Source organism: Taudactylus pleione, unplaced genomic scaffold (assembly GCF_031769625.1).
Source record: "Taudactylus pleione unplaced genomic scaffold, aTauple2 ptg000156l, whole genome shotgun sequence".
Classification (NCBI taxonomy): Eukaryota; Metazoa; Chordata; class Amphibia; order Anura; family Myobatrachidae; genus Taudactylus; species Taudactylus pleione.
Genome location: NW_028284558.1, coordinates 26,474,743 through 26,487,851, shown reverse-complemented (window position 1 = coordinate 26,487,851; position 13,109 = coordinate 26,474,743). Strand labels below are relative to the sequence as shown.

General features: G+C 44.5%; 1 protein-coding gene across 2 annotated transcripts in view; it reads left to right on the top strand.

Annotated features, from left to right (window-relative positions):
- ORC4 (origin recognition complex subunit 4) overlaps positions 1-13,109 on the top strand; it is a 78,937-nt gene that overhangs the window by 46,827 nt on the left and 19,001 nt on the right. For both annotated transcript variants that reach the window (XM_088474871.1, XM_088474872.1), the window contains 2 exons: positions 5,057-5,208; positions 8,498-8,671. In XM_088474871.1, coding sequence (XP_088330997.1) covers positions 5,057-5,208; positions 8,498-8,671 — 326 coding nt within the window. The remainder of the gene's footprint in view (positions 1-5,056; positions 5,209-8,497; positions 8,672-13,109) is intronic.

The following is a 13,109-nucleotide window of genomic DNA, read 5'->3' as shown; positions in this document are numbered from 1 at the left end:
AGGGTCATCTCTGCGGTGTTCATTCCGGGAGTTCTCAATTGGAAAGCAGACTTCCTCAGCGTACCTATTCCCTCCAGTCTCCCTTCTTTCTCGAGTTCTTCGGAAGTTCAAACAAGACAGAGGCACTGTCCTGCTGGTGGCTCCAGCTTGGCCCAGACATCATTGGTACTCCAAAGATCTGAGTCTGTCCATCAACATTCCGTTCCTGCTGCCTCAATGTCCGGACCTATTGTCTCGGGGTTCTTGCCTTTACCCGGACCTGGGTCGTCTGTCTTTTGATGGCGTGGCTCTTGAGACATCCCTCCTGAGGTCCAAAGGATTCTCTAGCTCTGTGGTCCAGACTATTCTGAGACCGCGTAAGCCATCCTCTGCTCGGATCTACCAGAGCATGTGTCATACATATTTTCAGTGGTGTTGTACTAGAGGCTACGACCCTCAAGTGTTTAGGATTTTCAGAGTTCTGGCCTTCTTCAAGCTGGATTGGACCTTGGACTCTGCCTTGCTTCGCTGAAAGTGCATGTCTCTGCTCTATCCATTTGGTTCCAGCGTAGACTTGCTCCACTACCGGGCGTCCTCCCTTTGTCCGTCCAGTGGCTCCATGGGACTTGTCAGTAGTTCTCCGAACCCTTCAGGGTCCTCCGTTTGAACTTCTGGAATCGGTGGCTCACGACGAAGACTTTTTCTTCTGGATATGGCGTCCGCCAGAAGGGTGTCAGATTTAGGGGCGCTCTCATGTCGCTCCCCTTTTCTGATATTCCAGCAGGATAGGGCTGTGCTTTGGACGCTCCCTGGATTCCTTCCAAAAGTTGTTACTCGTTTCACATTAATGAGGAAATTGTAGTCCCGGCCTTTCAATCACCAGACCTATCGGCAGGTGAGGCGTACTTGGATGTGGTCCGTGCCCTCAGGATCTACGTGGACCGTACCAGTTCTCTTTGGAAATCAGATTCCTTATTTGTGCTCTATGGATTTCACAAGAAGGGATGGCCAGCCAACAAACAGACATTGGCTAGCTGGCTTCGCATGACTATCTCACAGGCTTACACGCAGGCAGGCCTTCCTGTACTGGCTACTGTTACATACCTTTCTGAGGTTTTATGCCTTCGATACATTTGCCCCTCAGGATGCTTCATTTGGACGCCGGATTCTCCTCTAAGGTCAGGAGTGTCCCCACACTTAAATAACTGCTTTGGGACATCCCAAATGTCTCCCCGTGGAGCACTATGGACCCTGAAGAAGAAAATGAGAGTTATCGTAAAACTTGCCTTTTGTTAACTCTTTCTTGGAAGTCCATAGAGTCCACAGCGCACCCGCCCTGACACACCTGGTTTCACATGGGCTATGTTTCTGGCCACCGGTTTCCCGTCTCCTTCTACGTGAGAGTGTGATTCTTGTGTGTACCAGTCTTCCTTCTCTCTTCTCCTCCTCCGGCCTTTTGGCTTGTCATGAACTGAAGTGGCTCAGGGGCGGGGTATAGGGGAAGGGACCAATGCATCCTGGGAGCTGAAAGCTTGAACTGCGTGGTGCCCGCTCCTCAACCACCACCTACACCCCAAGGTCTCCCTGTGGACCCTATGGACTTTGAAGAAAGAGAGTTAACAAAGGTAAGTTTTACCATAACACTCATTATTTCACTGTTTTTATTCTTTTATGATCTAATTTTAGATAACATTAATAAGTTATATTTTAAATTAGTCCATAATATTATGACATCTTTGTTTTTTTTTTTAACGGAGTTTTTATAAGTTCACAGTCAAAGAAGAGCAAACAAAAAATGCTCCCTGCTAAAGTTTCTAAATAGCATTATACCGCTGGTGGTCTGCTTCACCTCCCACACTTAAGGAATGGTTCGCTCGTATAGATATGTATATGTCTATGGAAAACTTCTGTGTGAGCCCGGAAAGGAATCAGGATTTCATTGCTTTCAATCATTTGTTTGTAATATGCTGCATAAGTTTTGAATAGTACTGCTAAATTTTGTATCTATTTCCATGTGTTATGTGTGTTTTTTTTTCCACATTTTGATATATTGTCTCTGGCAATTTTGTAATGTATTTTTGGACAAAAAAACCTCAAACATATATTGCACAAAAAAAAAAAAAAAATAATGCTACAAATGTTAGACAAGGTGTTAGAGACACAGGTCATTTGTGTGTGTACAGAAATATAAGCGAGACTGTCACACTCAGGACATTGGGGGAGATGTAAGAAGTGGTGGTAAGTGCCCAATGCACTGTAACCAGGGCTATTTGATAGTTACATTGAACCTCAATATGTATGAAAGCAGATATTGTAAATAAAAAATAAATAAATCACTTTTCTCTGTTATCGGCAAGCATCTAACGATTTCACTCTCACCATACTATTGTATAGAGACCGAAAATCATTCAGATGTTATTAAAAAAAAACGATAAGCACACTTTTGTGGGTTTATTGTTTTTTATCCACATATCGACAGGTATGTCTACTAACCGGCGGCAGTCGGGCGGCTTCTGTGAGTGTCTCAGGCTGCACATGAGATCTTGCAATGTTTGTGAGATCTTGTGTATACGCAGTGGGGCAGGCCAGGAGGTGAGACACAGTGCATCAGCACTAGGCTAATGTGGGGTCTTGTACGGATTGCCTGAGGGGGGAGTCTTCTCTCTAACATTAAAGCGGCTAAGATGTTAGTACATCTCAGCGTTACTGCTTCCTGCTACAACTTGATCAGAGGTGAAGCAGGAAGTACTATAGCGGCATTTATCGTGCAGGTATAGCTCATCTGCCCCATGAATCTTCAGGTGCTGTGGATATAATTCCTCTATTGAAGAATTTGACAAAGTTGAGTAAATACCAAGGAAGTTTTTATTTGGAAAATATGAATATTTTAATAAGCTTTATAGAATTCCTTAGGGATCAATTTAACCGTATATTTGACTTTCGCACAAATGTCTTTGTTTGAGAAACTAGAATTGCGTACACTATGCAACAAGAAAAAAGCCAATGGCGCTGCAAAAAGGACAAACAAACAATTATAATTAGATCTGGTGTGTCACGCTGCTGTTAGGGTTGCCAGCCATAGAAAGAACAAAAAAAGAAAGATAACAGTGCTGTGAGACACCTATAAATAAATTGATTAATCTAAAAACGGCTATGTCAAAAAAGTTTTTTAATTAAGATAGTATAATCTATAAAAAATTACATCATTGGCCAATGAATCACATATACAAATAAAAATGTAATAACAAAATATGACCTTAAGTGAGTTGCAGCATTCTGTAATAGTGGGTGAGTTTCCAGCTCTATTATAGCCGAAAGCTCACTGGGGCTTACGGGAACGAGACTCTACCACAAGGGTCTCGTCGCAAGCCCGATGTTCGCGACCATCACCTGGCTGCTCACAAAAGCTGTGGGTGGTCGCCCACAGCTGTGCGAGCGGCCAGGAGACCGGATTTTTTTAAAAAAAAGTGGCCGCCCTGATTCAGAGTGAGCGCACGTTTTTTGCGTGCGGCTCTGAATCAGGCCCTTGATTCTTTGGGGAGAATTTTCTCAAATCCATAGATCTTCAGGGTGTTTTATTTTCTGGCGCGGCCTCTGCTGCAAGTGTATGGGTGGTCAGCTGACCGCCCGTACACACAGCATGATGCCCCAATATATCTGCAGATATATTCGGCTTCAGCTGTGCAACACAGCCGACACAATATGTCTGTGAATGACGACGTTCAGACATATTGTTGGTACACACTGGCCGGTGCATACAAGATATATTGGCCTAACAATTGTGTGCCAAGCATTATTGGATTGGATTGTGAATCGGTCATTAAGTCAGTTCATTCACAGCAGATAAAGTATCTGGAAATTGTAATAAACACCATTCAAAACAAAGTAACTAACAGAAAGATGTCTCAAGATACAGGGGTTGATGTATCAAGCAGTGAAAAGAGTGGAGAAGTGGACCAGTGGAGACTATAGCAACCAATCAGCTTCTACCGATCATTTTATACAATGTACTTGATAAATGCTACCTCAAAGGTGATTGTTTGCTATGGGCCACTGGTCTACTTCTCCGCTCTTTTCACAACTTGATATATCAACCCCTCAGTGCCTAGCACTTCAACTACAGACTTGTCAATGTGTAACACTATGGAAATGCTTCAAACTATTGGGACTGTTCTCTTCCACGATAGTACTTCCATGGGCAATGTTTGGGGCTAATTAGATACCGCTCAAAGTGTTGCTGAGAGCCAACTTTCTCACCAAAAGTAATTTAAACTTTTCATACCAACCACCAGATTGTTTTACTTTCCTTTTGTCCACAGAAAGTTAATGAAAATAAGATTAAACTGCATTTGCTATACCTAATAAGTGCAATCACCATATACTTATCCAAGACAGGTCTTACGAATACAGAACAGGTGTTTATGATTCCAATAGGATGTATACCAGAAGATGGGCATAAAGTACCAGAGATACTAAGAACTCACTTTACTTGATCAGTGTCAACTTTTTGGGCAAAGGAGGCTCAGGTGTCGGTGACAGTCCTTTGCAAGGCAGCAAGATGGACATCTATCCATAGCGTCTCTAGTTCTTATAATTTTGGAGACATGTTCTTCATACAACCACTAAATTAATATTTGATTATGCAGCAGAATGTGATTTTGGTAAATGTGCGCGATCCCTATCAGATTGACTAGTCACATCCAATTGTAAGAGCTTCCATGAAGCAGTCAAGGAGAATAATAATTTACAGATTTCTTTTCTTTCGTGGCAGCCCAGGTTTCCCACCCATGTCTTTTCAGTATGTATATATTTCTGAGACCACTTGGGAAGTCACTGGAAGACATTGGGACAAGAAGGAGCTCCATTATGTACCATCTCTGGTGGAATTTTTAAAAACGATCTGTCTCTACCTACCTAGAATATACTAAAATCCATTGCAATGGTTGCCATGGAGTATTTAGAAGTAATGGAATTAATGGGGACTTATAATTTGTGATTATCTTTATCAAACAAGGAAGCTGTATTTTTGTTCACCTTTTTTTTTGTGGACGACTGATAATAAGTATTCTGTTTCCAGGTGACCGCACCAGTAGTTGCCCTGTACTGTTTATACTGGATGAGTTTGATCTGTTTGCCCATCATAAGAACCAGACACTGCTTTATAATTTATTTGACATTGCACAGTCAGCGCAGACTCCTGTCGCTGTCATCGGGCTCACATGTCGACTGGTAAGTGAAACATTTCTGTTCTGTCTTTGCCTAAAACATCTCATCCTTATTTATTGTTATATCTGCTTCAGAGTCTGTCATAGCACCTCAAGTGCACTGTAATAATGTGTCTTAACTTTTATCAAATGATTTCCATAAGTTTTGAAAGGTTTAGATTTATCCCTTATTTTCCATCTCCAAGCATTACTATATGAAAATGTTTTATTTTCAGTTTTTAAATATAAATGTTTGAAATATTATTGTATTACATCAGCCACTAAGCAGATCAAAAGAAAGGCTGTATGTTATATATTCCTTACCTTATGATGCTATGGTACTCTGGAATGCATTGTCATTTGCATTTCTGGCGTACTCTGAAAATGCATTGGAATTTCCTGGTTTAGAGCAGACACATTCTGGATGCGTTGTCACCTTTCTGGTTTCCAATCAGTGGATTCTGAAATGCATTATTATTTCCTGGTGTAGCAGCAGTGTACTCCGATATGCATTGTCACTTACTGGTGCAGCAGCTGTGTACTCCCATATGCATTGTCACTTCCCAGTGTAGCAGTGTCAGGATGCGGCCTGCGGTCGGCCGCTACTCACCACTGTGCGTGCGTCTTGGTTCCCGTGGTGGCGGGCAACGGCGCAGCCATGTTGGTCCGTATCACCTGACTAGTCTCTCCCAATGGTAGTTCTGCGGTCACTCAGCTGAGCTTCTGATCCAATGACCAACTACCTAAGGGTATTTAGTCTGACTCCAGGAACAGGAAGCTGCTGTTCAACTTCGCTACACTCAGTGATTTCTAGCTGTTGCAGCGTTCCAAGTTCCTTCTTACCAGTGTTATATCCTAGTGTCTGGATTCATTCCGTTTTTTTGCTATTTCCAGTGACTCCTACCAGTACTATTCAGCATCAGACTTCTCCAGTGATTTCTCTGTATATGTCTCTGTTGAAACTCCAGTTAAAAGAACTTCAGCACTAATCAGCGTCTGGTTCTCCTGTGTATATTTCTGCACCTGTCTCTGTGCTGAAACTCCAGTTAATAACTTCACTAATCTATGTCAGACTTCGCCAGTGTTTACTTCAGCACGTGTGTGCGTGCTCTGTAACTAGTTATAAATCTCCTGTGCCTGCGTCTGGATCACCAGCGTGTGTACTCAGTACAGAATTTGTGCACTGATTCCTAGTGCCACTCTTCTATGCACTCCTGAGTCTGGATCATCAGAGATATTCTCTAGTGCAAGCCCTTGCTGGGATCTTCAGTGTTCTCACGTTTCAAGTTTCCTTCATTGTAGTCCAGTGTACGAACTCACAGTATTCTATACATTCATTATCCTGCATATTCATTCCTGCTATTCTCCCAGTCTCCTCGTCACTCCCAGGGACCTGACCAGAGGGCCGCGACCTGCTCACTTGGTGTGGCGAAACCCTAATCCCAATAGGAGGGGTTACTGGTGAACACCATCAAGTGGGTTAGACTCCGCGCCTCTGGTCAGGTCGAGCCACACCTGGGTTTGACCAATAAAGAGGACATTATTATTGACACCCCATCAGTTGCCTCCTAGCCACCCTAACCCCCCGGCTCCCAGTCCTCCAACTGAGGAATTCCTTGTAGCGGATCGTGACAAGCAGAAAGGTATTCTGGTATTTAGTGTAGTGTCCTCTGATATGCATTGCCACTTCCCGATGTAGCAGCAGCGTACTCTGGTATGCATTGTCACTTCCCGGTGTAGCTGCACTGTACTTTGGTATGCATTGTCTCTTCCCGGTGTAGCAGAAGCATACTCTGGTATGCATTGTCGCTTCCCAGTGTAGCTGCAGTGGACTCTGATATGCATTGTCACTTCCCAGTGTAGCAGAAGCGTACTCTGCTATGCATTGTCACTTCCCAGTGTAGCGTACTCTGCTATGCATTGTCACTTCCGGTGTTGCTACAGTGTACTCTGGTATGCATTGTCACTTCCCAGTGTAGCGATATGCATTGCCACTTCCACTTGTAGCTGCAGTGTACTCTGATATGCATTGCCACTCCCATTGTAGCTGCAGTGTACTCTGATATGCCTTGCCACTTCCCATTGTAGCTGCAGTGTACTCTGATATGCCTTGCCACTTCCCATTGTAGCTGCAGTGTACTCTGATATGCCTTGCAACTTCCCATTGTAGCTGCAGTGTACTCTGATATGCAATGTCACTTCCCGAGTAGCTGCAGTGTACTCTGATATGCATTGTCACTTCCCGAGTAGCTGCAGTGTACTCTGATATGCATTGTCACTTCCCGAGTAGCTGCAGTGTACTCTGATATGCATTGTCACTTCCCGAGTAGCTGCAGTGTACTCTGATATGCAATGTCACTTCCCGAGTAGCTGCAGTGTACTCTGATATGCATTGTCACTTCCCGAGTAGCTGAAATGTACTCAGAAAAAGTTGGGTGTCGTCCTCTAAGCCTTCTATAGTAGCTCTATTTGCTGCTTGTCAAGTGTTGTCTAAATTCTGGTGTATTCAGATGGTAACTGAGTGTATAATGTTACTTATTAATTATAGTTCAGGTTTATCTTAAGGATGCCCACGAGAATAGGTGTGGTAAATACGGACGTAATCAGACCCCTAAATTGACTTGTCAACAAATAAAGATAATCTCAATCCAGCTTGGCATATTCTGAGAAATTGAGGTAGTTTATCTATACTGCATATTATAAAATGTTTGATCCTGTGTGTAACTCTAAATTCAGCTTGCAGTATATTAACTTGGAAGACATGAAGATCAGACACAATAATACAAGATTGGCAATGATAAGAATAAGTAATGTATATAGAATGCTCACATATATGGTGTTATCCAAACAACATAGATGGGCTTCTCAGTAGCAATAACAGGGACATTCAGATGCTCTGGTTAGTTGGACATTTATTTGGTGTAGAAATGCCATGGTTAATGGCTGCAGCTATCGATTGGAAATGGACTTGCCGGTAAATGAAATCAATACAAAGTGTGTTTACACAATAAATCCTTGCTCAGCATTGTCAAGATTTGTAGCCTCTCTTCCACACTAAATTCTCAATAGAATTTACTGTAGTGGTTCTTTCTATATTAATGCTGTTCTATTTCCATGCTAATTCTGTGATGTGAATGCTTTAAAGTATTTCAAAATCTCTGCGTGAGGGCGAGCAGTGCTGTTGCTTATCTGTTCCCTGTTGTAGTAGAGTTCGGTGTTGCAGGATACTGTGGATTTGTATGGTTTTAATTTCCCTTGTTTAGCAAATATTACACTACTTTATTGCCCTGGTTGAGTAGTTCTATCTATTGCAGGATGTGATGGAGCTCCTAGAGAAGAGGGTGAAGTCTCGCTTCTCCCACAGACAGATTCATCTGTTGAACTCCTTCAGCTTCTCCAAGTACCTGGAGGTATTTAAGGAAATCCTGTCTCTGGCTCCCGACTTTCCCGATGCACATTTTGCAGAGAAATGGAATACAAATATTCAGGTATCACCTAAACTATGCTCTACTGGTCAGTGATGGATAGATAATATTAGACTGCGGCTGTAGGGCAAACATTATGTATTGAATATGGCGACAGGTACTAACATTGATAATTCTATTATAAGGTATATACTATTTCTTTATCAGCCATAAGGGACACTGGAGCTAGTACTGTGGGGTATAGATCAGGTCTAGAGAGGAGCCGGCATTTTAAGAATTAAATCAGTGTGACTGGCTCCTCCTCCTTCTCTATGCCCCCCCATCCCCAGTTTTAGAATTGTGCCTCAAGGGAGCCGGCTCCCTGGGCATCAACTCCTAAGGATTTATTTTATTATTATTATTTTTTTAAAATATTTTTTTATGAATTTAGCTTGAGACACAGGCAGACAGTTAGACCCTGTCTGCCTGCGCCGTTGTAGCCGCCTGAGGGACCCAACCCCAGTTCATGAAGAGTGCGTCCGGGTCCCTAGTCAGCAGTACATCAGCAGCTGCGTGCGTCTGGATCCGGATCCCCCTGACTCCCCCGCAGTCCTGCTGCAGGGAAGGCTGACCTTGCGGGGTGACGTTACACAGCAGCGCTGTGTAACTCGGAGGAGGACATTACAAAAACTGATCGGGTGCCAGCCATGAGGTGGGCGGAGCTTCTTCCTACTTCACGGCTAGAAGCGTCCAGGACGCAGAGTTCCAATGCGGGACCATTATCTGCATGGCAGACAGAACCAGCCTGGGTGCAGTCTTTAACCCGGTCAATAGATAATTGGGCTCAGGTGGGGTGGGCTCCTCGTCCCAGGGTCAGGTACTCCCACATCCGCCACCTAAAAAGAGGGCTATTCCGGCTATTTTGCAAACTGATGAGTCAGAGGAGGACCGTACTTCTCCGATAGAGGAAGGGGAATTCCTACAGGATTCAGTTGAGGATTTGCTAGCTGAGGAGGATCCTCAGGAGATGGACGTTGGTCCTCCAGGACTAGAGGCTCTCATTCTGGCCGTTCCTCAGATCCTTAAGGTAACGGACGATGAGTCCCCAGCTCAGTCATCCCTTTTTACTAAGACACAGTGGTCTTCTATTACTTTTCCTATTTCACAGTAACTAGACTATCAACTGGCAGTGGCCTGGAAACATCCGGACAAAAAGTTCCAGATCTTAAAACGTTTTCTATCTTCCTATCCTTTCCCTGAAGAAATAGGGCTAAGTGGGAATCTCCTCTGCTGGTGGATTCGTCTGTGTCCCGTTTGTCAAAAAAGACCACTCTTCCGGTTCCGGGTGCAATTTCCCTGAAGGAAGCCTCTGGCCGTAAGTTAGAGAGTACTCTGAAATCCATTTTCTCTGTAGCAGGTATTCTTCCTATGTCAAGCCTTTGTGGGCTTGTGGTTCAACAAGGCTATAGAACACTGGGCCGAGGAATTGGCCTAGGGTTTGCGTTCAGGAGTGCCTAGGTCAGAGCTCCTCACCCTGGCAGAGCACATTAGGGGGGAGTCCATATACCTAGGGGAGGCTTCTAGGGATATTGGTTTACTTGGATCTCTGATTTTTCGAGCTTTTTAGCTTTGTTCCTGGCAGGCGGATGCAGAGTCCAAGAAGGCAGTGGAAGCGTTACTTTCACGGAGGATATGCTGTTCGGGACAAAATTTTAATAAGTGGATTTCCCAGGCCACGGGTGGTAAGTCCACCTTTCTGCCTTCCTCCTCTTCAGCCTCAGGGCCTCAGTCAGGTACTTCCTTTCGTTCCTTTCTTGTTCCCTGTAGATTCAGATCCCGAGCAAGAGGTTTCTCCACTGCTCTCAGTGGATTAAAGAGTAAAGGGGGACTCCCGCCCCCGCTCGTCGTCAGGACCCCAAGCCAGTCGACAAACCTGTGGAATGACGGGCTGCCGGCCCATCTGGGAGCCTCCACGGTGGGAGCTCGACTTTTTCTTTTCAGAGATATTTGGTCACAGACTTGCAACGACGCCTGGGTTCGGAATCTGGTCTCTCAAAGATACTGCATAGATTTTGTATTTCAGCCTCCTCTTCGTTTCTTCACTACAGGTCTTCTTTCCTCGCCCATAAGGGCGAGGGTGTTACTACAGGCTACCACAAAACTTCTGGTGGCAGAATTTCTAGTTCCAGTTCCTTCTCACCAGCACAAGGAAGGATTCTATTCGAATCTTTTTGTAGTGCCGAAGCCAGACGGCTCGGTCAGACCTATTCTAAATCTACAATCGTTCAATCTTCACTTAGTATATTCCAGATGCAAGATGGAATACCTGCATTCAGTGATCGCAAATCTGGAACCGGGAGAATTTCTGGTGTCCTTGGATATCCTTACCACATCAGGCATTTCTCCGGTTCGCTATTCTAGAGTCTCATTACCAGTTTGGCTCTTCCGTTCTGACTTTCTTCAGCTCCCAGTGTCTTTGCAAAAGTCATGACTGTCATGGTGGCTCTACTTCTTCTTCAAGGGATAACAATAGTTCCATATTTAGACTATCTCCTCATCAAGGCTCCATCCTCTGAAAGACTCCTCCAGTATGTTTCTATCACCTACAAATTTTTGTTGTGCTACGGTTGGATCCTCAACTTTCCAAAGTTTCAGTTGGTTCCTTCCCAACGCCTCCATTTCCTGGGTATGATTCTGGATACCAGGGTTCAGAAGGTTTTTCTGCCGATAGACAAATCCTTGGCAATTCAGGAGTTGGTTCGCCTTGTTCTTTAGCCTCGGTGGGTTTCAGTGCATTTATGCATTCGTCTGCTAGGTAAGATGGTGTTGGCCTTCAAGGCTATAGAGTTCGACCGATTTCATTCCCGGACCTTTCAGTTGGACCTCCTATCCCAGTGATTAGGCTCTCACTTACACATGCACAGCCTGGTCCATTTGGCTCCCAAGGGGCACCTTTCCCTCCAGTGGTGGCTGCAGTCCAGCCATCTGTTGGTGGGTCGCCTGTTCGGAATTTGGGATTGGATCCTTCTAACGATGAATGCCAGCCTTCGAGGCTGGGGGGCAGTAGTTCTGGATGGTCAGCTCCAGGGCTACTGGTCTTGACAGGAAGCTCTTCTTCCAATAAAGTTTCTGGAGCTCAGGGCGGTATACAATGCCTTACGGGATTAGTTTCCTCTGTTGAGAGGACTACCCATCAGAGTTCAGTCCGAAAATGCGACTGCGGTGGCTTACATCAATTGCCAAGGCGGAACAAAAAGTTGAGGCATCTATATTTTTCCAGTGTAGGTTGGCCTTAATTCCGGAGGTTCAGACATTTTTACATGGGGTTCTCCGGATTCAGCCTCCTTTTGTACCCCCTATTGCTCCTTGGGACCTCAACTTGGTGCTTTATTTTCTATAGTGTTCAATTTTTGATCTGCTGGAGACGGTGGAATGAAGTATCTGACCTGGAAGACAGTGCTCTTATTGGCATTGGCTTCCGCCAGGAGAGTGTCGGAGTTAGGTGCTTTCATGTTGCTCTCCTCACCTGGTCTTCCATGATGATCGTGCTGTCCTCCACACTAGATCTACATTATTCCAAAGGTGGTTTCTTAATTTCACATTAATCAGCCTATTGTAGTTCCTGTGTTGGCTGAGGATCAGCCCTCGTCTCGTTCAATGGATGTTCGAGCCTTGCGTATTTAGGTGGATCAGACGGCTAGTTTGCGCAAGTCTGATTCTTTGTTCGTTCTTTATGATGTGGCTAAGCGTGGTTGGCCTGCCTCTAAACAGACGTTGGCGCGTTTGATTCGGCTGACTATTCGTCAAGCTTATTTGGCAGCTTCTCGAACTCCTCCGGCTTCCATCTTTGTGCAATCTTCTGTTGGACCTACCTGGGCAGCTGCCAGGGGGGTTTATCTTTTTCATCTTTGCGGGCGGCTACTTGGTCAACAGTTCACACATTTGTTCGGTTTTATAGGTTTGACACCTTTTGCGGCTTCTGATTCTCAATTTGGCCGTTTGGTATTTCAGGTGTCGCTGCGTTCTCCCTCCCGGACGGGGAGCTTTGGGACGTCCCCGCAGTACTAGCTCCAGTGTCCCCTATGGCCGATAAAGAAAATGAGCTTTTGGTACTCTCCGTTAAATCTGTTTCTTTGAAGCCACAGGGGACACTGGACGCCCACCCCGCGATGCTCTCTGGTTGTGTTTTTATAGTGTGACTATTATGTTTCAGAATGTCATTTCTGTTTGCTGTTCTGTTTCTTCTTCTGTTCCTCCTCCTTCTATAGTTCTTCTCTCTGTCTCCTCTCGGCTCAGTTCTTAAACTGGGGATGTGGGGGGCATAGAGGGGGAGGAGCCAGTCACACTGATTTAATTCTTAAAGTGCCTGCTCCTCTCTAGACCCGATCTATACCCCCACAGTACTGGCTCCAGCGTCCCCTGTGGCTTCAAAGAAACAGATTTAACGGTGAGTACCAAAATTTTGTTTTTATTAATAATATATTTGTGTAAGAATTATTATTTGATTTTATTAAAAGATCAA